The following is a 27,121-nucleotide window of genomic DNA, read 5'->3' as shown; positions in this document are numbered from 1 at the left end:
TTATTATTACTAGTATTTGAAACATTTTATAATAACAAATAAACATATTGGTGTTGGCCTAGAACAATATTATATACCATGGATATGTATATTTTTAAGTAGTATAAAAGGGTATTATATAAACAAAGAGTAACATTTATATTTAAAAGTAAGTAATGAAACACAACTTACTATTATTATTCTAACATAATAATAATAGTCAAAGTATAATAATAATAATAATAACTATTATTATTATTATTAGTATTATTATTATTCTAACATAATAATAATAGTCAAAGTATAATAATAATAATAATTATTATTAGTAGTAGTAGTAGTATTATTATTATTATGTTAGAATAATAATAGTAAGTTGTGTTTCATTACTTACTTTTAAATATAAATGCTACTCTTTGTTTATATAATACCCTTTTATACAACTTAAAAATATACATATACATGGTATATAATATTGTTCTAGGCCAACACCAATATGTTTATTTGTTATTATAAAATGTTTCAAATACTAGTTGATACTAGTTATCAGGCACAAATATAATAGCAAAGAAGACACAGTAAGAATAATAGGTATGTCCTTGCGGAGATTCCGTAGCCTGTGCAATGTGATGTAAACAATGAATAATAGGAGTGTAAAAGTGACTAAAGGGGTGTTATTTCATGTCTACAGGGCTCTAATAATGTTGAAACCCGTATTTAGAAAGTCATAAACAGGTTTTCTATGCTCTAACTGAGAAAATATTTTGCTTATGAATATTGAACCCTACTTCGTGGAAATTCACTTATCGCGATCTGGTCTGGAACCAATTAACCAACTGTATTATTATTATTATTATTATTATTATTATTATTGGTATTATTATTATTAGGCAATTAAAGGCTTTTTTGGTAAACATGAATGAGCCAGAAGACCCAAACAGTCATTATGTCATTTTCATTATTCCTATATATTTAACAAAATAAAACATGTTACTACCACGTTGTGTTTGGTTTATATCATCAAGCTTTTCATTGTACAATTAGTCTTTAAAAAGTATTTTACCTGGTGTTCAGATCAATACTCCCTCATGTTGGTTTACCATGTTATACAGTACACCTTATACTTGTAGTTCACCTTATAATGGCACAAAGCACATGCTTCAACTCAAGCACTGTGCGTCTCTTACATTGCAGGTGCACGTGACACAGTCGTCGTCGCTGTCCGTCCACCTGCTGCCGCTCGCCACGCGTCTGTTCTGACCCTCAATCAGGCAGTCTGGACATGAGCGAGATGTCATCACAACTATTAGTGACTGATTGTACAAAAAAGACAACAGAAAGGCTGAGGTGGAGGTTATGAATAATGTCACCTTTACACACCGGACAGCACGAGTCTGGAGGGGTGAACTGTTCACTGGGGGGACACGTCAGTGGGTGGCAGGCTCGATGGAGGCAGGTCCATGTTAGATCCTGACAACCCACACACACACAATCACAGCATTAAGTACTTGTTTCAGGCCACCCTAATAATGTTATTATTATAATATTTTAGCAGCATTAATTAAAACAAATACGCTTCTAATGTCACACAAAATTCCTATCAAGACGTCAGAATATTAACTCTATGTGTTTTTTTGTTTCTTTTTTGGCTTTTTGATGCTTTTTTTGTGACACTTATTTAAAAAAAAGGCTCAACTTCAACAAGAGGTGTTAAAGGGATAGTTAGGTTTTTTTTGACATGAAGTTACATGACATCCCCATCAGCAGTGGACTACATCAACAGTGACTTCGAGAAGATGCGACTGTCTTCATCACAAATACAAGAATAGAAAGGCGACCGTGCACAGGGATACGGCGGGAGACAAACATAACGCAGAGCAATTTGTGAGGCCTGATTTTTTCAAGGAGGCATTTTTGTGATGCAACGTATTACTCTTTTGAACGCATATTGTTTTGAGAAGCCAAACTCTTTACTTAAATGGCCTCAGCAACTAAGCGGAACTCCATTCCTCGTCACGTAAATCCGACCAGAACTGGACTCCCGGGAACAAGTGAGGGGTAAGTCACGCTTGATGCACAACACTTCTGATGTCATACAACTTCATTGCCAAAAAATCTGAACTATCTCTTTAAGAGAATAAGTCATCACTTGCGATCAAAGTTAAGGTGGAATGTTTTTTTTTAACTTCTTTTTATACTACAAGTAGAAAACACATATGAGATTTAAGAAAGTGACTTGTGTGAGGCCCATTTGTGATGCAACACACCTTTGCATTACGGACAAAGCAGTATTTTATTGTTATGTTATAATTTACAGGGGTTAGCTTATTTTTACACTAACAGTTAATAAAGTTGCTTAAAAAATGTAATAAAATAATTAAATGGCATCATTGGACGATCATGGCACTGACTGAGCATCCAATCAGATTCCAACCTCGATGCTGCATGACATCCGACGATTGCTATGATATTACTGTGATAACAGGCCTGATACACTGTGATAACAGTAAGTTGTGTGTGTGTACTAGAATTGATCATAAAACAGGTACGATAGATGTGTTCTTGCATCAAAACCTTGCACTGGCAGGTAAAACAAGGGTCATCTGTGGCCAGGACCTCGTTGCCAATCAGCGTAGCAGTGCAGTTACTGAGGGGCTCTGGCCACGCGAGCACACACACACACACACACACACACACACACAACAACAGTGTTTAAAGAAAGTGTTAATTTGTACTTTAGGATTTTTAGTGTTGAACAGAGATGATTACTTACGTGCACAAACAGGACAGCAGGAGTCAGGTCCAGAGAACAAGATGTTGTTTTTGGGGCAGTCAACCAGACTTGGACACTGTTTGCGGTAACATCGCAGGTGTTGTTCTCCATCTGGCATCACCTGGAGTGCATGATACATGGAACCCACTAGGTTTTTTTTACTCATACCACAGTTTGAGTTTCCTAAAATGGTGTAAAACGGTAGTATAAATAAACTAGTAATAGACCTTTGTTCCTACCTCACAAGTGCAGACCTGGCAGGGATCTCCAGCAGGATGGAAGCTGTCTCCTGGACCGTACACTCTGCCCTCAAACACACAGTCTCCAAAAAAAATAATACAATAATTACATGACACCATAGAACACTGACTATCACTACACATGGGAAGCCAATGTAGCCCACCAGCACACACAGGACAGCACTCCCCGGGCACGTCGATGAAGTTGGTGCACGGAGACAGGCAGCGTATTTCGGAGCAGGTGGTCACTCCATCCACGCACATGCAGCTCCTGCAGTGAGACGAGTCGGCGAACCAGCTGCTGCCTTCCATATGCTCACCTCCATCATACATACAACCTGAGAGCAAAAGATGTGTTTCCGCAGATTGACTCCTGTGGTTGTGACTTTGTGGGTTTTTACCTCTACATCGAGGACAGCACGCTCCTGGCTCAGTCACATGGTGCATGCAGGTCAGCTTGGGACACTGTGGGGACGTACACTGCACCTCACCAGCCTGCAACATTTCATAAACTTGTTAGTTTTCAGAAGATGGCTGGACAAGTGGAATGCAATGACGGGAATTCCCACCTGACAGGTGCATGTGGAACAGTGGTTTGAACCCAAGGTCCACACCGCTCCGTCATTGTACTCATGTCCATCCAACATACATGCTAAGGATAGAAAAATAAATGTTTTAAACTATTAATAGTGGTTATCCTGATTCTACACTTGAATGACCTGAAGAATGTCTAAAAATACTCCTAAATTGTTTGTACAATTAATAACATTGTTGACAGCAACAGTTTAACCCTCTAACAGATTATTTTTACTTATTTCATATTTCATTTTCTAGATCTCGATACCTTTTTTCTAAAGTAAAAAAGGTTTCAATCAAATCTGATGTCATCACGGTGATTGCTCTCTATTTCAACAAAATTGTTGGCTTATTTAGAAATCAACAAAAATACAAAAAAGAGATCCTAATATTTAAATGAATATTGGACTCTCACTTTACTAGACTTTACTTGACTTTAATCCAAGTGTCGACTTTGAATACTGTGAGACTTCAAAGTGAAGCAAGTTGTACAATCAACAAAAATTATATTTTATTCATTTGAATTTAAATAATAAATGTTTTAATAATAACTAATTTAATTGGGGATTATTTATTTATTTTTCTTTTTTCTCTCTCCTGTGCTCTATGACTCATGGTAGCAATGCACATCCTATGTGCAGTTTCTGAGAATGGGCCCCCTTGCACGAAATGGGTCCCCCCCGTGGATTGTGGGGCCCCATGCACAGCGCATGTTCTGCGTGCACTAATGTTACTTACAACACTGAGCAGTTAATGATGGATACCAGTACCTGTGCACTCAGGGCAGCACTGTCCTGGCTTGGTGACGGCTTGGCTGCAGGGTGTGGGTGGGCACACAAGGGGCACACAGGTAACCGTGCCTCTGACACAGGTGCAACGTTGGCAAGGGTTGGAGGATAGAGTGAAGGTGTAGCCTTGGGGGTGGACCACACCCTCGTATAGACAGGAGTCACAGACAGGACAGCAGGTGTCTGAGGGGACGGGGTGGGAACACTGGACTGGACATGGTCTCCTCTGACAGGTCACCATTTCATTCTGAAGTGATAATGGAGGAAAAATGGTGGAGGGTGGAATCATGATTCTATAACTGTGGTACGATTACCACTGATGGTACATGAGGTTGTACGTGATGGTGGTAGCTACACAGCTAAATATTTTGAGGTGGACTTGCACTAAGAGACTGAGCAAACTGACCAGACAGGAGCAGGAGGAGCAGGGGTCAGAGGGTGAAGGGAAGGATGAGGCCGACTGGTATTCCTTCCCTTGATGTCGACAAATCCCAGTGCAGACGGGGCAGCACTCCCCTGGGGGGGTCACTGGATGCAAACAGGTGACACTTGGACATGACACATGGACGCACACCACACCGCCATTCTGCACAGAGACACACTTCATTTTAGATGAAGACTAACACTAACACTAACAGCGGCACACATCTACATTGTATACGCACCAGACAGGTGCAGAGCTGACAACGATCCACAGGATGAGCGAATCGCTCTCCGTTGAAACAGTCCCGGCCCTCAAAGTTGCACCCATCACACACGCCGCATGCACAGCTGTCCAGCGCCGGATGAGTGCAAAACACGACTGGACATCTTCGTGATGCACACACCACCTCGCCCCTCTATGGTAAAAAGAACAATGACCACATGTTGTTGCCGTAAACAGTAAGCCCGAGCTTCCTTCACTCACTGAACACGTGCACTCTTGGCAGCCATCTTCTCCTCCTGCAAGGATCTGTCCATCAATGTACTTCTCACCTTGGAAGTGACAACCTGCACAGTGATAGCAAGAATACTGACAGCCCCCTCAAACATCTTGGATATTGTTAGAGTTGACTAGAATTATACAATAGAAGTACTCTAGACTTAGATAATGGTTGCACTGTTACTTGCATTTTGCACACACAGGTTGCCTGGCAGCCTTATCAAGCCACGCTTGCACACTAGAGCGCGCGCGCACACACACACACACACACACACACACCCTTGATTGACATGGGCTTGAGCCAGTTAAATACTAACACATAGTCTGACACACTGATCCACTGAGGACAGAGTAACGCCCCTGCGCGGGTGGGGCTCAAGGATAGTTAGGCACTTTTTAGTTCAGGGCTTCCTGCTTTCTGCTTTTGCGAGCAGAGATCCAGCATGCTGTAATTTGTGAAATCTTTCAGACAATTTTATCACTTAAAGACTGAAAAACGAACTCGGACGTTTCATTATCATTCATAACCAGTATGAGCAGTCACATTTTGAAGCAAATGAAAAGAAATTTGGGGAAAAAAATGAAAAAATGTTCCCCAAAGGGTGTCAACAAAGTTTGACACCCTTTGTCAAAGTTTAAGAATATAGACAATAATGTAGACAATAAGGTACATTTATCTTGCACCCCAGTTCCGTTGACCATCTCGGACATACATTGATATGCATTTACGCTAATAAACAGTCAAATAAATAAATAAGTAAATATTAAATAAACTTATAACTTACACTTACGGGGGGGGCGGCGAGGGGACAATTTTTAAATTTTTCTTGATAACCATTAAATTAGATGTGCTTAGTAGATGACCACAATGTATTCCACAAGATTCCCCCCATGTATTATGTTCAGCACCAGTCAAAAGTTTGAAGACACTATCTCATTCAATAGAATGCAAAACTGTTTCCAGACTTTTGAATTGTTACTGTACAGGCACCATACTGTATACTTCAATTGAATAATCAAATTAAAAAGAGTTAAATCATCTTACTAGTAAAAGTGTTCTTACTTTGCATTGAATATAGTGTGGCCACCTGCACAGTGGCATACTATCATTTCATCATACAAGGCAATATGAAGTCTAATATGACATCTACATCAGGTCAAAGGATGAATTCAAAGTGAAAGTAGCTGACATACCGTCACAGACAGGACATCCACATGTGTCAGTGACAGGGTGACGACAGAGCGCTGGAGGACATGACTTTTTCTCACAGCGCACAGTGCCAGTCTGAAAGGAAATGCACACACATTGCATGTTGTGTTATAAGAGATGACAGCAGTAAAACACGGTGTGGGCGACCATGTATTGACGTATTCATGCTACCTGACAGGTGCATTCAGAGCAACGGTTGCCCGGATCTGGAAATGACTGTCCATTAGCAAGGACAGCTCCATTATAAAAGCAGCCTGGCAAACGAAGATGAAGAAAAGTCACATACAGTATAGTGGAACCCCTAAAGATGGATTTAGAAACAATTTTTACTATACAACATGTTTGAAATCAAAATAATCTGTTCCAGGGCCAAACTGTACCAATATATTAATGTTACTTTTTAGTATTTCATGTCTGTAATATTATTTATTTATTTAGTTAGTTTTTTAAATCTCTGGCATGACTAGATCAGAGGTCAGCAACCTTACCATAAAAAGAGCCATTTTGCCTCCTCTCCCAGTACAAAAAAACAGTCTGGAGCCGCAAAACATTACACAGCTCAGAAATTTGTAAAAATTGTAGGTAAACTTTTTTAAATGTTACCTGTTACAACAAAATTCAACAAAGCGAAGTGTGCCGTGCATGTGTAGGCCTACTCTGAAATCATTTCAACACTTACAGTAACTCTGTAAGCCTTTTTGAGTGGTTCCCATATTTATGTAAAATGAAAACAAAACGTAGACAACTTCGACAGAAAAAGCCCATCAGAGTTCACATTTCTGCATAGAAAACCCACGCGCGCACGGGGAGAACATGCAGACTTCCCTCTCCTGACTGTGTGGCCAACATGCTAACCACTCGGCCACCGTGCGGCCCACGGTATGTAAACAACAACACATAAGTAGTCATATTTACTGTTGTTTTCAATTTTCTATATTAAACAACAAGGTACATTTTTATTGGTTCTAGAACGTTGACATTTAGATTTATATATTTTTTTACATTTTTGCAAATTGTGGTTGCAGCAGAACAATGCATTTATTTTCTTAATTGATGATTTTGTGGTGGGTTTTTTTTCAACAAAATGAGGTAAAAGTGATGTTAAATGCTCAGTTGTCTATTCATTTGTCATTTGTTATTATTTTTGCATCGTTTTCTGCATGTAAAACTATAATTATTGCGTTAACATTTTGGGGGTTTCTGGAATGGATTAATGCATTTACATGATTTTCTATGAGAAAATTTGCTTTGGTTGGAGTCCGTTTTGGTTTGAGTGGAACGTTAACCAAGGCACCACATCACGGGTGTTCCACTGCAAGATGAATAATAGAGAAGTTAAACACACGTTCACATTCTCCACAGCATTGTCCAGGTGCTTTGTAAGGGTGGCGGCAGTCTCCATAGCAGGGTAGTGTGCTGCAGACCACCTCCCCCCTGTAGCAGTAACACACAGAACAGGGGTCTTTGTCGTCCGCAAACTCGGCACCATCAGCGTATTCTTTCCCATGAAACATGCAACCTACAGGAAGCAGGAAATGCGTGATTCTTCAGAACCATCTACATGATCATCAGTGATAAGAGTGTCATTTTGTTTTACCATCACAGGACATGCAGCACTGTCTCTGCACCGGGTGCTTACAGTCTGTCGGGGGGCAACGCTTTCTCTCGCACCTTACAGACCCCTCATGACACACACATACAGCACAAGGGTCGGAAACATCATCCCACCTCTCCCCATTGGCTCGCTCTCGACTTTCATATAAACAGCCTGCAAGGAACATACTATGATATGGATGATTTAAAATATGATTTAAAATAAAAAAACACCCTATTTGCACCTTCGCATGTTCGGCAGCAGTCCCGTGTGATTGGATGGGAGCAGGACACAAAGGGACAGGGCTTCCTCTGACAGTGGACAGTGCCATTGGTACAGGAGCATAATTGACAGTTGCCAGCCGGGTGGTAGAAACGCTCACTGTGTCTGTAAGTTTGTCGCTCGTACTCACAGTCTAAAGGCGCCGCTGCAGGGAGAATGAGGCAACAACATTTTACAGTACTTCATACAAAATGAGAGAACACCAAATAACATGTGTCAAATCTAACTAGGAAACAGCAACCGAAACACCAGTGGCATTTTGACTTTTTCTCCCTTGCACTTCCTCACCGAGCCACTGGGGGCAGCAGTCTCCAAGCAGTGCATTTGGTTCAAAATCAAAATTTTGATATTAAGTATTTTCATTTAATCAGAGGTGAACATAAAAACTTAGTGTGACACTTTTATGGCCGATAAATCATAGAATATAAAATATATAATATAGTACGATAAGAGTAAAGTCAAAATATTGTGAGAAACATCAACCTTTATGTAAATACATTTTATAAACAATACTACCAGCATAAATATATAAAGAATTTTGACCATTCAAGTCATAAAAATGACTTTAGTCTTGTAATATGACTTTTTTCTTGAAAAAATATACAACTTTACTCTTGTAACTTTCTGACGTTCTAAGTTTTTTCTGAAAGTTTTTTCTTTTTCTGTTTTCTCGTACTGGTATGCCTTTTTATCAAAATTGTTTAGTCTTATTCTTGGCATTTCTGACTTTTTCCTCATCATTTTACTGTTATGGTCCCAATGGTTCATACACGCAATGACTTTTGCTTGCACTTCCTCACCAGGGCACTGGGGGCAGCATTCACCAGGCAATGCATGAGGGTTAGTGCATGACAGTGGTGGACATCTCTTCATCAGACACTGGACATTTCCATTCTGTAAGAAACAACAGAAATGTAATCTGATGTAATCTGATGTAATCTGATGTTATGTTATGTTATGTTATGTGATGTGATGTGATGTGATGTGATGTGATGTGATTTACAATGCAGTTGCAGGTCCTGCATGAGTCAGTCGGATGTGCAAACTCCTGGCCATTGTGATACTCCTTTCCAGCATAGCTGCACCCTAAAGCAGAGGAGGTCATTGTCACATGGTGGCACGCTTGATCTTTATAAATAAACTCTTGACTGACAGTTCCTCACCATTACAGTTGTTGCGACAGCATGTTCCTGACAGAGGAGCGTTACAGTGAGGACGAGGACACTGCGCTTGGTGGCAGTCGATCCTACCGCTCGCACACTTACACTCCTCACATGCACTCACTGGGTTTGGAAAGGCTTGTCCATCCACAAACACATGGTTTTCAAAGAAACAATCTGAGGAGGAAACATATTTTACAAATAAGAAACGTTGTGTCATGTTTTCTCTGAGTGTATGTGTGCACCTGGACACTTAGGGCAGCACTCCCCAGGTGGTGTGTATGCGTTGGTACAGTTGAGTGGATGGCAAGGTCTTCGCTCACATTCCACAGTGCCATGCTGAGGTGACGAGCAAGGCAAAGCAAGGCAAGGCGAGGTCAACAGGGCGGACAGTGACATATAAAGTGCAGTTTAATAGGGACGTCAAGCTCACCAGACATGTGCAGAGTTGGCACGGCTTGTCTGGCGTCACAAACCTCTGCCCGTTGCCGTAGATACGATGGTGATAGGTACAGCTGTCACACACTGCACAGCAAGAGCCTGCAAAAGTGCATCCAGTTTAGTGTACACCATACACACACAACCTCCTTTCATATGAACACTTTGTTTAATGTTGTACCAGTGGTCTTGGTGGGATGCTGACAGGTGGTGGGGGGGCACTGGTTGTGAGTACACAAGGTGTTTCCATTCACACATGTGCAGCTAGAGCAGGGATCACCTGGGTGCCACCTGGACCCATCTTCATACTCCAACCCCTCCAGCACACATGCTGCATTGACATCAGTAAATCAATAGAAATGTTTCATTAGTTACACCTCAAAATCATAATAATAATAATGCTCTGTTTTTATTTATATTTATCAATACTGTACATTGAAATAAAAGGTACAATTGTGATAGTAATCCATCCATCCATTTTCTATACCGCTTATCCTCATTAGGGTCGCGGGGGTATGCTGGAGCCTATCCCAGCTGACTTCGGGTGACAGGCGGGGTACACCCTGGACTGGTCGCCATCCAATCACAGGGCACATATAGACAAACAACCATTCACACTCACATTCCTGGACAATTTAGAGTCGCCAATTAACCTAGCATGCATGTTTTTGGAATGTGGGAAGAAACCGGAGTACCCGGAGAACGCACGGGGAGAACATGCAAACTCCACACAGAGATGCCCAAGCGGAGACTCGAATCCAGGGCTTCCCAATCTCCTTTTTGCCGATAACCAATATGCCGATATTGTTCAACTCTCACTCGCATAAAAGTAAGTAAGTAAGTAAGTCAGAAGAAGTATTTATTTTGTTTTTTGGAATGTAAATAATAATTTATAAATTACTATAATAAATATATTATTCAATAAAAAATAAAAAGTACATTTTGCATACAATGAGTAGCATGAAATACTGTATCGTAAAAATAAATTTGAATTAAATGAAAGATAAATTGGTATTTGGTAGTCGTTTTATTAGTACTTATTTATTTTATACATTTAAAAATGTATGATGACAACTAAAATCGGCAAAATAATTAAATAAATAATAATGTTGAAATATATTATGAGCAGTATGGAATATAATAACATGTATCTCAATAATAACAAATAAACAACAATGAATATAGTAAATGCATACTCTTGTATTGAGTATATCATGCAGTCGTATACCTAATGAAGTGTCAGGTATGATGTGCTGTATCTGTGTGTGTGTGTGTGTGTGTGTGTGTGTGGGTGTGTGTGTGAATACCTTTGCAGACAGGACAACACCGCTGTGGGTCTATGATGGGGTTGGAGCACTGCACAGGAGGACACTTCTCCTCATGACAAACTACATTTCCACTCTGAAATGGAGAACATGCATGCAATATAATCATAGTGTGTTTCATGGTTAAATGGCTGCTGCGTGGACTTACCTTACACCTGCACTGCAGGCAGGATCCACTTCCAGGTGGGACAAACACTTTCCCATCTGCATACACCCTCCCATCAAAGTCACACTCTGGGAGAGCACACAAACATGTTTTATGTATGTATTTCTTAAATTTAACATCATACATTCCCTGGACACAAGACTGCGTACACCTGCACAAGCTCATGACATTCAATGCAAAGTCTTCGTAAAGACAAATTTGTTGATCCATGTCTTGTATTGGATCTCATTTGGTTGCGCGCGTGTATTCAATGTCCTCACCGTTGCATGTCGGACAGCACTCTCCCTTGCGTTTAGCTGGATGGCTGCAGTCCAGCGCGGGACAAGACGCCTCCAAGCGCTCACAGGACACTTCCCCTGCCTGACAAATCACATTGGTTCCTTTCTCCTCACACAAAACATCCCATAATGACACAACCACTCAAGACTGAACTCACAAAGCAGCGACACTGAAGGCAAGGGTCACCTGTGGATGAAAACTTCTGTCCATCCAGGTAGACTTTGGATTCATACTCACACCGATCACACCTACAAGGCACACAAACACACACGATGATGGAGATATTTCATTATGAATGAAATGTATGTGAAAGTGTCAGGGCATCTTTGTTACCGTGGACAACAGTCACCGACACGATGCACAGGATTTGGACAAAACAAGGCAGGGCACGGCCGAGGTGAACATGCTACATTTCCATCCTGGAAAAGAACATTTTTAACAGAATACTGTTTATTGTATCATATCATACTTTTAGAGCAAATTATTACTGTATTTCATCAAACAGTGACATCCACTTTGAAAAAATGGTAGACGTCTTTACCACATCACACCATTCCCTGTGGCATCTGTAAAACTAAGACAAATAGCAACACTTTGATCCAAAAAATCTATTTACAATATCTATTGGGCTATATTTGATTTAAAATAATTACTTGTGTATTTATTAGTGGAGAAATAATCAAAAAATGTAAATAAAAAAAGTAGTGTCCACAGAGGTGAGTGAGGGAGGCTATAATATCAGAAAGAATAATCAATCAATCAGTTATAATACATGTCATCATTTATTTAATTAATGCTTATTATTTATTTTGTGGAAAAATGATTTGTAAAATACTAGTGTCCAGAAAAGTGAGTGATGGAGGCCATAATATCATATAGAAAAACATAATGTATTGTAATGTATTATTATTATCTAGAACAGTGATCCCCAACCTTTTTTTTACATATACATTATAGCAATCTAATTTATCGTATTTATTATGTATTGTGTAAAACTAAGACATGAACAACATCACATTAAAAGCATCGCTGTTTGACGTGTCTGGTAAGAGGTAGTGTGCTAGCATGAATATTGATGAATATTAATGAATTAACACTCAATAAGTGATCAAAACTTACCTTTATGCATTCCCACATAGTATCAGCATTTGAAACCAAATATGAGGTGAAAAAAATGCTAAAAATACAGCAGCAGTCGAGAGAAAGTTAGCACACGCACAATGGACATGCGTCAAGTGAGATGGATATAAAAGAGAGAATCCGGCCACTTTTCAAAATAAAACATGGAGATAATATTTTATGTGCGGCCGGCCGGGGGTTGGGGATCGCTGATCTAGAACATCTATTTTATGTACATTTATATCAATTTTATGTAAATACATTTTTTTCTTTAGGAAAGTGATTAAAGAAAATGTAATATTAACATAAAAATGTTTCTATACATAAAGGAATCCCCTCAGGTGCTTTCCACTTCCTGCAGTTGAGTAAATAAAAGTACTGTGAACATACCACACATGTGCACTCTTCACAGCGGTCCCCAGTGGGGATGACAGCTCCATTTGGGAAGTTGTGTCCATTCACACCACAACCTAGGAAAACACACAATGTTACACTGCACTTTACCTGTCACACACGCAACTTCACATTACACACCTTGACACACAGGACAGCAGGCTTTGTGTGGAGGAGGCGCTGGGTTGCTACAGGGCGTGTGACATCGCTCCCTCTCACAGCTAACGTCACCCTCCTGGCGGGAGGAGCAGCACCATAGCGTTAACAAGACGGCTGCTTAAAGTGGTTTCTGTTTGCTGTCACGCTCACCAAACAGTGGCAGACGTCACATGGACTCTCTGCTGGTCTCCACTTTGCATTGTGATCATAGCGGACACCTGAGTGGATGCAGCCTGAACACACAAGGTCACACGCAAGGTCACTTTTATACTCTGTTATTTTAGAAATTTGTACTGCTGATTCTCAACTAATTTTTATGTTTTACTTTGTCACGGTAAAACACTAGGCTTGAAAAATTCCAAGCACTAAGAAGAGCGATCATCCTAGTCTAGTGGCTCAAATATGTTCAATAGTCTTACTGCTGCATCGCTGGCAGCACTCCCCAGGTACACTCTCCTTTTGTGTGCAGTCCAGTGGAGGGCAGGGCACGGCCGAACACTCCCCGTTACCACCCTGTTGTCAAAGACAACCATTTAAGTCCCATTGAAACACAATATGGACAAAAGTATTCAGACACAACTCTTAATCAATCAGTCACTGGTGTGGACACAAAGTGTTTGTGTTGTTTTTTTAAGAGAGAAAAAAAGTCATAATATTTAAGGAATAAAGGTGGATTTTTAAAGCAAAACAAGTCAAAATATGTAAAGAATAAAGTTGTATTTTTTTAAAGAAAAAAGTCATAATATTGGCGACAAAAAGTTAGATTTTTTAAAGAGAAAAAAGTCATAATATGTACAGAATGACATTATATTTTTTTAAGAGAAAAAAATCACAATATGTAAGTAGAGTTTATTTTTCTTATATTATAAGAGAAAAAAGTCAAAACATGTAAGAAATAAAGTTGTATTTTTAGAGAAAAAGTCATAATAAGTAAGGCGTAAAGCTGTATTTTTTTCAAAGAGAAAAAGTCATGATCTATAAGTAGTTGTATTTATTTGAGAGAAAAAGTGATAATATTGGAGACATTGTTTTTATTTCTTAAGAGAAAAAATATCATAATATGTATAGAATGACATTGTAATTTTTTAAAGAGAAAACAATCACAAAATGCAAGTAGAGTTTATTTTTTATTATTTTATAAGAGAATATGTCCGGTACAGAATATGTACAGTTTTACCTTTTAAGAGGAAAAAGTCATAACATCCATCCATTTTCTGTGCCGCTTATCCTAATTAGGGTCGCGGGGGTATGCTGGAGCCTATCCCAGCTGACTTTGGGCGAGAGGCGTTGTACACCCTGGACTGGTCGCGAGGGCAGGACACATATAGACAAACACCCATTCACACTCACATTCATACCTATGGGCAATTTAGAGTCACCAATTAACCTAACATGCATGTTTTTGGAATGTGGGAGGAAACCTTAGAAAATGTGTATTTTTTAAACAAATCTGATGCTGATGTGGCAAAACATAGACTATTTCATTGTTTCTGGAACTTATACTAAATTACCTTGACAACTTCCAATGCAACGTCCAATGCAGGTAACACGTACAACTGTAAAATTACAACCTTTGTCTCATAATATTCCAACTTTATTTATATTTACACCTTTTCCCTTGCTTGACTTTGCTGTAATTTTTAAAAAAAAATTACAAATTTTTTCTCATAATGCAATTTTTAATGTCAAAATATTGAACTTACTCTTATAAAATGTGTATTGTGTCTTTTGTTGTATTATTCTTTTTTTCTGTAATATTTTTGCAAAATTCTTGCAATATTAGAACTTATTTTTCAAATAATTATGACTTTACTGATAACGTTATTGAGGTTTTTCTCAATTAGTAGAATTTTTTCAAAACAATATTTTTCCTTTTTCTGATAATATTTTGATCTTTATTAGTTTCTCATAAACCTTTGATCTTTTGTAACGATGACGTAATAATTTGTCATAATCTTACAACTTTTGGTTTTATTGTATTCTTGTCATATTACTACACAGTCATAAATTCCAACTGTTTTGTCTCCTAAAAAAAGGAAGTATTTTTATATTTTTGTAAAATTAGGCCTTTTTACTCGCATGACTGACTTTACTTAATGAACAAGTGTCCCGTTACTTTTGCACATATCGTGTACATCCATGTTTATGTATGTTAAATACTCACCTCACACGTATGAGCAGTGTGGGACACATTATGAAGTCTTCTGTCTGTCTCACAGTCTGGGAGAACAACACACACATTGTTATAATTATATTGTCATAGTGTGTGTGTGTGCGCATGTGTGTGTGTGTGTGTGTGTGGGAGAGCAGGGGCCGACTTACCATTAGGCAAATACAGGCAAGCCTCGGGCCCCGAGATTTCCAAGGGGGCCCCAAACATCTCATACAAACTGATTTTTTTCCTTCTATTTCATTACTGTTTAAGTCTTCATTCGCGTGCTTAAAACTACATCAACATGCGTAATCTATCATGATCGCTTTGCCAGCTCCACCCTTCCTAACTATTCCATGTTGCTGCGCATGTGCACATTGATTCCGAAACAAACTTGTTGGCGCGGTTTGGAGAAAACTGATGCGGAGTTACACCAGTGTCGTGGAGAAGTGGAAAAGGTGAGAGGAAAACAAACAGTTTTTATCAAAACTACCAAATGTGTCAACCTTTTTCACGGTCACAACAAACATAGACACATGACCACAGCAGCGCCGCTACTGTCAGTGTCAGCCGAGGAGAATGCCGTTTTAGAGATGAAGCTGAGAGGGATGCTTTTCACCACAAACATGTGTATTAAAGTGATAAACTATATTAAAACTTGCTTAAAGGGATAGTTCGGATTTTTTGACATGAAGTTGTATGACATCCCCATCAGCATTGTAGTCCAATAACAGCGACTTACCCCCGACATACGTAAACAAGATGGCCGCGAGCGTCTTCGTCACATGCACACGAATACACAGGTGACAGTAAGCAGGGAGACAGGTACAACGCGGAGCGTTTTTTGAGGTCTGATTTTTTTGAGAAGGCATTTTTGTGATGGGAATGTATTAATCTTTGGAACGCATATTGTTTTGAGAAGCCAAAGTCTTGTCCAAAGTCATGTCCCCAGCAACTAAGTGGAACTACGTTCTTCATCACGGAAATCTGACCAGAACTGGACTTAGGAGACCAAGTGGGGGGTAAGTCGCTTTTATTGGACTACAATGCTGATGGGGATGTCATACACCTTCATGTCAAAAAATCCAAACTATCCCTTTAATGTTCTTATCAATTACAGTAAAAGCGTTGCGATTATTAATTTGTTAAATAATAATATTCCCCCAGGAGGATTTTAAGGACTCTGTGTAGCTCAGGAAATAGGAAAATGTTCTCATATTCACACTTAATAGTAGATGATAAACGTGAATATTTAAAATCGGTTTGGGGAGGGGAATATAAACACGGGAGAATTGAGGGTGATACGAGTAGCAGGAGTGAGAGCACTGCTGGTCCACAAAAAAAGGAATGTGGAAATAATAGTCTCATCCCCCCCACCCAAGCAGAGTGAGACTTTGGGAGTCTATCAGCACATTTTCACTAGGTCACTGGGGAACATCTGGATGCAGTAATGACAGGGCAGCGTGCGTCTGATGTCATACACATCATGGCATGTTCTTCTGACAAAACACATCAACTTTTATGGCGCAAGAAACATAACCAGAAGTGTTGGAAAGACCACCGGCGTGTCTGTCTGCTCTGCTGAGGGTGAATGAAACGTGATCTGGGCTAACCACGAGGAGGAGTCGCACTTTAGATGGAGGATTTCCTCTAAATGAGATCAGATAACAAGCCCCGCCTCCTTCATTTTTCTAAGGAACTCTGAATTAGAGACGGCTCACTTGGGGAGCACACCAAATTGGTTTTGCTTAGCTTGGATTTTTCTGGAGATAATTACTTTCATGCTCAGTGTGTGTGTGTGTGTGTGTGTGTGTGTGGGAGAGTGGGCAGTAATCACAGACTAAGAGGAAGACTATTGAGTGGCCTGCAGCCAACACATATTTCCTCTAGAAAGGCAAGCGTGCATGAGATCAAAGTGTGTGTGTGTTTGTGCCAGTGTGTGTGTGTGTGTGTGTGTGTGTGTATCAACATTGTGCATCTGGAGTCTACTTTGGTCGACACACAGAAACAATTAATGGCGACATGGAAGAGAAGCCAGAGGCAGACAATGTGAGGGACTCTGGATGAAGTTGTTCACGTAGAACAAAATCAGAGCTTTCCTTCTTACATACACTGTCTGGAAACTTTTGCCAAATGGAATGTTTTTTAATGCATCGCCATGGCAACATGCCCAGAGGCAGAAGTCCCACTGTTAGTAATATGGGTAAACTAGGGTTTACATGCAGCCAATCCAAGCCACATGGGAAGCATGTGTTGTGTCGTTCCCTTTTATTTCTCCTAAATAATCCCCCCAAAATGATAGAGTGATATGATAGAATGTTATATTTATTTTAGTTATTATTCTCATTCTGACTTTAATTCTTTTAAGATCACTTCTTTTCTTGTTGTATTATATTTGTTTTCCTTATATTTCACCTTTTTTTCTCATAACATTATGATTTATTCTTGTAAAATTAGGGCTTTTTTTCTCAATAATGTTCCATAATAGTCTTGTAATATTTACAATTTTTACTTTTTTTTATTGCACATTTTTCCTGTTAATGTCTAACAATTTCTCTTAATTTTACTACTTTATTTTTGTATAATTAATTATGCTTTGTTTCCTCATCATGTTAAAAAAATTCTATAAAATATATTCGTACTTTTTTTGACGGTAATAATACATTATTTTTACAAAATTATGCCTTTTTCCCACAATTCTACAAATTGATTATTTTTTCTCTTAACACTATGGCTTTATAAAACAATGTCTTTATAATGATATATTTTATAAAATGTTATTTTTTTGGTAATGTTACAACTTATTCTTATAATACAGTATTGGCTTATTTTTTTTTAACATTAAGGCTTTATATTGTTTTTATGTTCCATTGTAAAGCGTCTTTGACTACCTTGAAAAGCGCTATACAAATAAACTGTATTATTATTATTATTACTATTATTATTATAAGGCTTTATTTTATTTTAATTTTTTTTAAATAACAAAATTACAAAACCTTTTTCTCGTGTAATAATTGGACCTTTTTTTTGTAAAATTGCAACATGTTTCTTGCAAAAATAATAGCTTTTTATCTCATAATGTTGAAACTTTATTATTTTAAAATTGGGACTTATTTTTGTAAAACAACAATATTTTTTACATAATGTCATGACTTTATTCTTGTAAAAAAAAAAAAAACTCATTTTGCCCACATAATATTACAGCTTTATTTCAAAAAATAAAATAAAATAAAATAATGCCTCTTTTTCTCAAAATATTGTAACATTTTTTTGTAATTTTACAAAATTCCTTTTATAAAATTAAAACTCTTCAAAATCAAGAATTCAATTTAATGAAGATTTTATAAAAATACATCTTCACAGGAACCTAATAGGTTATAACAAGTCCCTACATAGTAATACTGTCTGATCTTTAGTTTGTCCTCCAAAAAGTCAGCTTGCCAAGCAGCTGATGACCGCTGTGACCCAGACTCCGCTCTCCACTCAAAATATGGAATCACCAGCTCATGCTCTACTTGTTACAGGAGGGCGGTGGGTTCACTGGGTGGAAATGTGGCAAACCTGAACCATAACTAAAAAGAGTATGCAGGTATACTGGTGGGTGCGTGTGTGTGTGTGTGTGTGTGTGTGTGTGTGTGTGTGTTGGGGGTGGGGGGGGTCGAAGGTACAAAGGTGAAGAAGCGAGCCAAGTAAGGCAAACATAGACAAGCTAATTAGCATCATTTCAAACCCACCTATTACGTTAGCTTGACATGTGACTGTTCCAGATGTGCACACACACACAGTGTTGACGTCAGTCTGCCAGCGTCGTCCATCCGCCACCTCTCGACCTTCCCACACACACGACCGCCTAACACACTCACATCCCTCTAGGTGGCGCACTCGTGACTGAAGCTCCTCATTCTGCCACCAACACATTTAGTGTGTAATGCTTACACGGAAAAAAATGTCATAAATGAAAATGGAGTCTCAACCTGAGCTTTGAGCATGTCCACCATACGAGCCAGATCCTCCAGCCTGGTCTCCAGCTTGCTCAGGCCTTGGGAAGCAGGCTTCCCCCCTTGAGGAAGTCCTGGAGGCCCCAGGACCACTCCTCTTTGCAGCTGGTCACTCTGGATGTTGTGAGGATAATGAACGGTTTGGAGAGGTGTCCGAGTGGCTTTACTGGTGGAAGACACATTCTGTTGCAATACTGGGATGCTGGCATTGTGCTGCATGTGTTTGGATGCAACAAGAACATCTAGAGGATGGAACAAAATAGTTTTAAAAGAGTAAAAAAGAAGCATTCCTCCATAAAAACCTTCAGCATATCAGTATGTGGAATCAAATGATGGAACGGATTGAGTAAAGAGCTCAAACAATGTGCTAACATGAGCTATTTCAAGAAACAGTACACGCAATTGATGTTTACAAAGTACAATGAAGAAGAGTCCTGAACCAATGTGTACATACTGTACAATGTTATGTCTAACCACTCTTACACTGACTGCTAACTCTTCATTTCTTTGTGAGTACATTGTTTGTACTCGCTCATCATCCAACTATGTTCTGTCAACTATTAACCTTTTCATCAGTTATTATGATACATTTGTTATTATTTATTATGACTGTTATATAAATTATTTACAGTGATTGACTCTAATTGTAACATATTGTTATACTGCCTTATCGTTTTCCTATGTATTTAAAAAATGCCAAAGAGTGCATTTGGAATACAGGAAGTGAACAAATGTCTTATAATTGATGTGAAACACAGAGGGGGTAGGATTAAATAAGCTTTGCTTCTTCCTACTCTTTTTTGGACATGTGGAACTGTGAATTGTACAAAGTGATGTATTCCAATGTAACTTGTATGCATGTTCCAAACAAATGAAACCATTACCATTACCATTATAGTTGAAGCACCAAAAGTGAACATAATGTTCTTTGGACCTTCTGCTTGAGGCCTTTGGAGATTCCAGGCCAATTTAAGGTGATTTCACTGTTTGTGTAGCTGCTGATGGCAAGACAAGCGTATCCAAAATGTAAACAAGAGCAAGGAAATGACAGGAATCAGTCACTAAAGCACACTTGCACAACACAACAGCGTAGACTGCAGTGTAAATGCACATGTGCAGACTTGCACACAAGCCTGATTATACAGAAAGATAGTATTATAGCACAGTAGTCCTCAACTGTTTGGCTGCAGGACCCACTATCACATGCTCACTGACTAGCAGAGACCCAAATCGCAGAAACTCAAACCTCTCAAATATCATATATTTAAATGGACTGTTCGCAACACAACGTGAGCTACAGCGGTGAGACGCTGTCCTCTCTTTATGTCTCCAGCAGATATCTGCAGCTGTGTGTTGGACGAAGGGCACGTTAAGTCCCAGCTCAATTTCCTTCCCTTCCCTCTAAAGCTGGACAAAGTCGGCCATGAACATGGCATGGGCCCTGTTGCAAGCGAATAGCACAGACAACAACGCCAGGTGCATCCACCAGCATCGGGTCATCATATACAGTGTTTTGTTTTTTTTTCGCAACCCACTGAAAACAGCTCTGCAACCCATCAGTTGAGAATCCCTGGTCTAGCATACAGTATGGTCGCTGTTCAATGAAATGCATGTAGCTCCTCATTGCTTTTTTTGACTGAGGGGCAAAAACAATTGGCTCATCAAGAAAATAATTTTTGTTGCTTTTTGAATAAACACAAACAATTCACAAAAGATCGACAGCACTACATGTTTAGGTTATGTTGTCTCTAACATACACTATACAAGTAGTTGCTGTGGAATGAAAAGTATGTATCGCCTACTTCATTTTTACTCCATTTTTAATACAAAAAAATGTTCTGTTGTTTTTCAGGTAAAAACAACTGACAGACATAACATTTGGTCACTGTTCAACGTCAGGCATTTCTGTCAAAATGTTATCCTATGAAAATGTGCCTTTTTTGTCTTTTTAAAAAGAAGAATTGTACAAAATAAAAATTTGGCTTGTGCTTTTTTTGTGACTTCATGGGAAGCATATATCTCCAAATTTGGTGAATTTTTGTCGAGTCATTTTTGTTTTTTTATTTTTATGTTGTTTGTTTTTCGGATAAAACACCAACGTAAACTGACGGTAGCATGAGTGGGTTATTTACCTGCAACATGGTCACAGTGCCAAGGGCGTTTTTGATATGCCTTCATGGAAATCTCAGCTTTCTTTAAATGACCCTGCAAAGAAGAGATACAGAAACACATTTACACCTGATGGATTTAATACAGACTATCCCAAAATTAGGGTCTGGCCCAAAACAATAGCCAAACAAATGATCAAGGATAAAATACTAGAAGTTGGAGGCAGGCACACAAGGTAGAAGAGATATTTGATTTCTTTTTTTAAATGAAATATATCAATTTGAAAAAAACAAAATTATTTGCTACTGACTATTTACTACTGAAGGTAGCTGGTGTGAGAGAAGACGATGCAGAAGACAGGGCTAGATGGAGGCAATTGATTCGCTGTGGCGACCCCTGAAGGGAAAAGCCGAAAGGAAAAGAAGAAGAATTTGTTATTGATTATTTATACATAGGATTGATGTTATTTATTTTTTTATATTTCTAAATTGGAGTTTGAGCTGAAAAAGTTTGGGAAAGCCTGGTTTAATAAAGACATTGAATATAACACACAGCTACAGATTGTAATAAGAAACTGTAACTGTAATAAGAAAATTTAAAAATCCACTGATGATTGATATAAACCTGCTCATTGCCTTTGTTTTTTTTTGTTTTTTTGCTCTGTTGTTTCAGTCTGTCTCACTTTGTATGTCCCCTCTTAAAACTCAGTGTGCTTGTCGGACCACATGACCTTTTTTTTCCATCCAGAGACCAGTTGTTGCAATCCCTAATATACGATTTGTTTAGCTATTTCGGATTTCTGTTTAAGAAATGAGTCTCTTAAAACATGACGGTAATTAGGATTTCAAATATGAATCCCTGCTGTGATTACCCAACGGAAGAGTGTCATTTTCTGTATATTTTACTTCCAAATATTTACAATTGGATCACCGTTAGTGTTTTTAAGAGAGTCACACAGATCTGTGTTGGAATGTGTGATGTGCGCAAAAACGTACACTAAACTTGCTGTCTTTGTTCCCTGGTGTGCTGGCCAGAGTGACAACAACATCTTGGGGTAGTTCCACATTGAACTTCTCCTCCTCTTTTATTAGTACAACTTCAGCTTCTTGACAGTCCACAAAATATACGAGCCTGCTTGGCTCCAGGCTGACGGCCAACTGTACCCATTCCCCCGAGGAGAAGGGGTTTCTCCTGGGGAAAACAAAGCCTTGAACGCCTCCCTCCGCCTGGTAGTCCACACGCAGAGTGTCCTCCAGAGTGGACGAGATGAGTTGAAGAATGGGTGAGGATGACGTGGAGAGAGACAAAAGGGTGATGTTGATGCCGTGTAACTGGTGTCCCACAAAGTGTAACCCCATGCTTCCCTGAAGGTTGGAGTGCAGCATCTGGGAATATTCCTGAGGGAGGGTCAAGTGAGGCGCTTTGGGGCGGATTCTATACACGACCCCTGTGGGAGTGTGTAGTCTGGACAGTCCGCTTTTTGGGTGAGACATGTTTAAAGCTGCCAGAAGGTCAATCACTAGGAAAAGAGATAAAACACTGATTATACTGTACTACATAACAGCATACTGTAAACCATTCTGCGTAATTGTATTTTTTTAAGTTTTTGTGTTAATGGTGTGAAAGAGTTTGGCACAAAATAATTAAAATAAAAAAACGAGTGAAAATAAAAAATACAAAATATAAAAAAATAAATAAAACATAATTAACAAATGATACTATTTGAAAATAAGAATAATGATTTTGTAATATATAAATAAATAAATACACCATAAGCCATGTCTTGGGGATATTTTTTACTCTAATTTCCTCAACCATATTTGATGATAACATTAATGAATTGTCCTGAGTAATTCTTTTGAATGTCCAGTGGGATACATTGTGGTCATCTACAACAATGTGCATTTCTAGTTAGATCTGAAGCGCAAGGAAGGTTGTAGTATACACTGCACACACAAACAGGAGTATTTTTGCAATAACATCAAAGTATTGATTAAAAAAAGGCACTTACCATTGTTGTGATATGGAGCAGAAAGTCCTTGTGCAGACATTGCCACGACCCACAATATGTCCAACAACAGCAGTTTGACACTCTCCATTCTGTGGACTCCAAAAACAGTTCAAAACAGAGAAACAAAAATAGTCCTTTTCACAGAAAAAGCATGATATCCAATGATATCAGTGGAGGTGCGTGTTTAAAGTGAAGATGTTCCTGGTCCTTGTGAGCATGCAGAGCTGTGCAGAGACTGTGCCTGTAGTGAGAACATAAAACATCTGGATGCACTTCTTCTCTGCACTCTCATTCTCCTCAGAGGGACACACGCAGTAAACTTTTGCTCTGTTTTTCTGCCTTAAGTCTGCTTCTTTCTGAGGGGCTCTGCGGGAAGAGATGCAGCGCAACCTCTCGTCTCTGCACTTTCTACACTTTTTTCTTCCCTTGGTCTTGTTTTCCCCTCCTTTGGTAAGAGAATCTCTCCACCCATCACAGGCCAGTGGTGTTGATTCTCATACACCCCCTTCTCCTCTCTCTCACCCCCATCCCCCTGGTTATCAGCTAATCCTGGCGTGGAGACTGGAGTGGAGCCATGAGCCTGTGCACAAGAAACTATTTTTTCCCTGTTTCATAGACATGTTTTTTCCCTAAAAAAATATGAACTGCACAAAGTAACATTCAAGTGTAAAAAATAAGTTAACCATGAGATTAAGGAGGAAAAATAACAACTTGGGTCGTGCATGTCCACTTATTAGCAAAAACAAGTCAACAGCTGCACATAACAATGTAGAAACAATACATTCATAATTCTACTTAATGCTATTAGCATAAAGTTATTGTCGCTTCAGCCATATTGTACTGAGCAGCCAGGACCGCTTCCTCAGTCACAGTAAGTTCCATGTCAGGTGAATGGTTGTCATCACTAGCATTCTTTCATGGTGCTAAAACAAATACTGTACTGAGAGATACTCTTTGCTCAGGTTATGCATCTTCTGCGTGACTTTAGAGGTTTATAGTTTGTGAAAATTTAGGTGGACTATTGTAGATTTCAATAACAAAAAAATAAACATGCTATATTGAGGTACATGTAAAAGTACTTTAAAGTGCAATAAAAAGCCCTTAAGGGTACATTAGTGCAGAGTACTGTGCCTTGATGGACAGAAATAGACTTGTCCATGTAAGAGTATACACAGTATTTGGTTGAAGTTAATCTCCATAATATTAATGTGAGCCAGTGCCTGCTGAAGTGTGACTGCTATGGAAAGAGTCCAACTGTGCACAATCCCAACCACTGCACGTCTAAACTTTTGCTGCCTTTTGATTTCATCTCTTGTGATGCATTGAACTTTATTTGATTAAATATGCTATATATTACAATTTCATGTATAATAATTGTGCATACACATTTAATGATAATTTTTAAATACTTAAACATACCATCGAGGGAAAGGCTTCTTGAGACGTCATCTGTACTTCTGTGAAGAAGGTGTCGGACGTTTCGCTCCGCGGGTACCCACAGGTTGAGAGCGCTCTCTGGACATGTTGTGTCTCCTTTTTCCTTCGCTCAGCACTAGTTGGTATTTGTTCCGCTCTATGTTGGAAGGTGCTAATAACCCCTAGTTTATGTTGTAGTGGATGGTTTGATTCAAAAAGCAGGTATTGGTCAGTGTGTGTGGCCTTTCTCGTCAGTGCGTCAGTGCGGTGGGCCTTTAACAAATGTCAAAAGAAGAGAGTAGGGAAAGAAACCCAAAAGCCCACAGAAGCAAAAAGGAGAGGAGTGGTAGTCCCTTATGTAGCGGGGGTCTCCGAAAAACTCCAGAGGATCTTATGGCAACACAAAATTCCTACCTATTTCAAACCAGTAAATACCCTGAGACAAAAATTAGTGCATCATAAAGACAAGGCTCCAAACCAAAAACAGAGCAATGTGGTCTATTCCATCCACTGTAAAGATGAGGAATGAAAGAGCACTACATTGGGGAAATTAAGCAAATGCTCCAAAAAAAGGCTTTATCAACATCGCAGGGACAATTCTAGTGGTCCTCAATCAGCAGTACATCTACACCTTAAAGCAACCAATCACTCTTTTCAGGACAGCGAGGTAAAGATTTTGGCCAAAGAAAACAGATGGTTTGAAAGAGGAGTAAAGGAAGCTATTTTTGTCAAACAACAGAACCCATCATTGAATCGGAATGGTGGTTTGAGGTTTAATTTGGACCCTGTGTTCAGCAGGTTACTGAGACCAAAACCCACAGCTCTTAGTCTTGCAAATGAGGTGAAGCCAGGGCCGAGCCAGAACAATAGATGCTAACAAGCCAGTATCAGAGTCGTTCATACCCAATTCAGGGAGTGACACTTCCCTTTTATCGGAGGTGTTAATAGCAGGATAGGATTATACCACTACTCCGCCCAGGCTTAGTGTAACGAACCAATAGGAGGAGGGTGTTGGCACACCAATTCCGCCCACTCGTACTGTATTTAAGGCCTAGGCTACCAGCACTTATTAGTTCGCTGACGAAGCTCTTCGGATGAGGAGCGAAACGTCCGACACCTTCTTCACAGAAGTACAGATGACGTCTCAAGAAGCCTTTCCCTCGATGGACAACTCCTGTACGACTGAGAGCCTACACAGACGCATTGTTAAACATACCATAAAATAATAACATATTTTTTAAAGCTTTGTGGGGAAAATGATTTGTATCTTCATAAATACAGGCATATCCAGTGTTCTAAATGTAGTTGATTAGAAAGTTCTATATCATTCATTGTCAAACTGTGGTGGGAGTACCACTGGTGTGACAGGAAGTGGGCTGTATCTAGTGGTATACAAGAACACCATATTTAAAAAATAAAAATACAATTATATTAGAATATTCCACCAGTCTATGGTGTACCGTTGCCTTAAAGCCAGCTGGGATAGGTTCAAGCTCACCTACTTGAGTAGTGAGGACAAGCAATATACATCCAGTATACATACATGAAATATGTGTGTAATAATGGCACAATACACATTTGTTAACCAATGATTCCCTGAAATTTCCCTTTCTGAAATAGTATTGCTTAACTCCACGATGCCACAAGCCAATCACCAGTTACCAATTACTTGCAAAGACAAATATTTTTGAGGTGGTACTTGGTGTAAAAAGAACTACTGCTTTAGATTGTGTTAAAAGTTACCACTGCCAAAAGATTTTACTTCAGAATTACCTCAGAATTGTCATGGATATGATGATTCATTCGCACGGTGGTCTAGTGGTTAGCATGTCGGCCACACAGTCAGGAGATCGGCAAGATAAAAGCTCGAATCTCCGTTGGGCATGAGTTTGCATGTTCTCCCCGTGCGTGCGTGGGTTTTCTCCGGGTTTTCTTCCTCCCACATTCCAAAAACACGCATGTTAGGTTAATTGGTGACTCTAAATTGTCCATAGGTATGAATGATTGTTTGTCTATATTTGCCCTGTGAATGA

At 39.1% G+C, this 27,121-nt stretch overlaps 1 protein-coding gene across 4 annotated transcripts in view; it reads right to left on the bottom strand.

Moving 5' to 3' along the window:
• kcp (kielin cysteine rich BMP regulator) overlaps positions 1-27,121 on the bottom strand; it is a 33,387-nt gene that overhangs the window by 5,703 nt on the left and 563 nt on the right. Inside the window, exons 1-38 of one of the 4 annotated variants that reach the window (XM_054776119.1) lie at positions 23,673-26,208; positions 22,657-23,180; positions 21,685-21,757; positions 19,529-19,794; positions 19,289-19,457; positions 15,567-15,622; positions 13,822-13,915; positions 13,553-13,635; positions 13,385-13,478; positions 13,241-13,320; positions 12,065-12,150; positions 11,889-11,979; positions 11,713-11,812; positions 11,435-11,520; positions 11,269-11,362; positions 10,143-10,292; positions 9,957-10,063; positions 9,769-9,862; positions 9,527-9,700; positions 9,367-9,449; positions 9,164-9,257; positions 8,326-8,508; positions 8,085-8,255; positions 7,833-8,006; positions 6,659-6,741; positions 6,472-6,562; positions 5,263-5,345; positions 5,021-5,194; positions 4,762-4,941; positions 4,338-4,602; positions 3,561-3,643; positions 3,393-3,486; positions 3,156-3,329; positions 2,992-3,074; positions 2,753-2,873; positions 2,554-2,636; positions 1,350-1,449; positions 1,167-1,255 (exon numbers count right to left, since the gene is read on the bottom strand). In XM_054776119.1, the coding sequence (XP_054632094.1) occupies positions 1,167-1,255; positions 1,350-1,449; positions 2,554-2,636; positions 2,753-2,873; positions 2,992-3,074; positions 3,156-3,329; positions 3,393-3,486; positions 3,561-3,643; positions 4,338-4,602; positions 4,762-4,941; positions 5,021-5,194; positions 5,263-5,345; positions 6,472-6,562; positions 6,659-6,741; positions 7,833-8,006; positions 8,085-8,255; positions 8,326-8,508; positions 9,164-9,257; positions 9,367-9,449; positions 9,527-9,700; positions 9,769-9,862; positions 9,957-10,063; positions 10,143-10,292; positions 11,269-11,362; positions 11,435-11,520; positions 11,713-11,812; positions 11,889-11,979; positions 12,065-12,150; positions 13,241-13,320; positions 13,385-13,478; positions 13,553-13,635; positions 13,822-13,915; positions 15,567-15,622; positions 19,289-19,457; positions 19,529-19,794; positions 21,685-21,757; positions 22,657-23,180; positions 23,673-23,760 (4,917 nt within the window). In that variant the 5' untranslated portion in view covers positions 23,761-26,208. Of the gene's footprint in view, positions 1-1,166; positions 1,256-1,349; positions 1,450-2,553; positions 2,637-2,752; positions 2,874-2,991; positions 3,330-3,392; positions 3,487-3,560; positions 3,644-4,337; positions 4,603-4,761; positions 4,942-5,020; positions 5,195-5,262; positions 5,346-6,471; positions 6,563-6,658; positions 6,742-7,832; positions 8,007-8,084; positions 8,256-8,325; positions 8,509-9,163; positions 9,258-9,366; positions 9,450-9,526; positions 9,701-9,768; positions 9,863-9,956; positions 10,064-10,142; positions 10,293-11,268; positions 11,363-11,434; positions 11,521-11,712; positions 11,813-11,888; positions 11,980-12,064; positions 12,151-13,240; positions 13,321-13,384; positions 13,479-13,552; positions 13,636-13,821; positions 13,916-15,566; positions 15,623-19,288; positions 19,458-19,528; positions 19,795-21,684; positions 21,758-21,971; positions 22,058-22,656; positions 23,181-23,672; positions 26,209-27,121 lie in introns of those variants that run through there. The other 3 variants (XM_054776118.1, XM_054776117.1, XM_054776120.1) reach the window with 3 other exon arrangements.

Source organism: Dunckerocampus dactyliophorus, chromosome 5, assembly GCF_027744805.1.
Source record: "Dunckerocampus dactyliophorus isolate RoL2022-P2 chromosome 5, RoL_Ddac_1.1, whole genome shotgun sequence".
NCBI classification, from domain to species: Eukaryota; Metazoa; Chordata; class Actinopteri; order Syngnathiformes; family Syngnathidae; genus Dunckerocampus; species Dunckerocampus dactyliophorus.
This window is presented reverse-complemented; position numbering and strand designations above follow the sequence as displayed.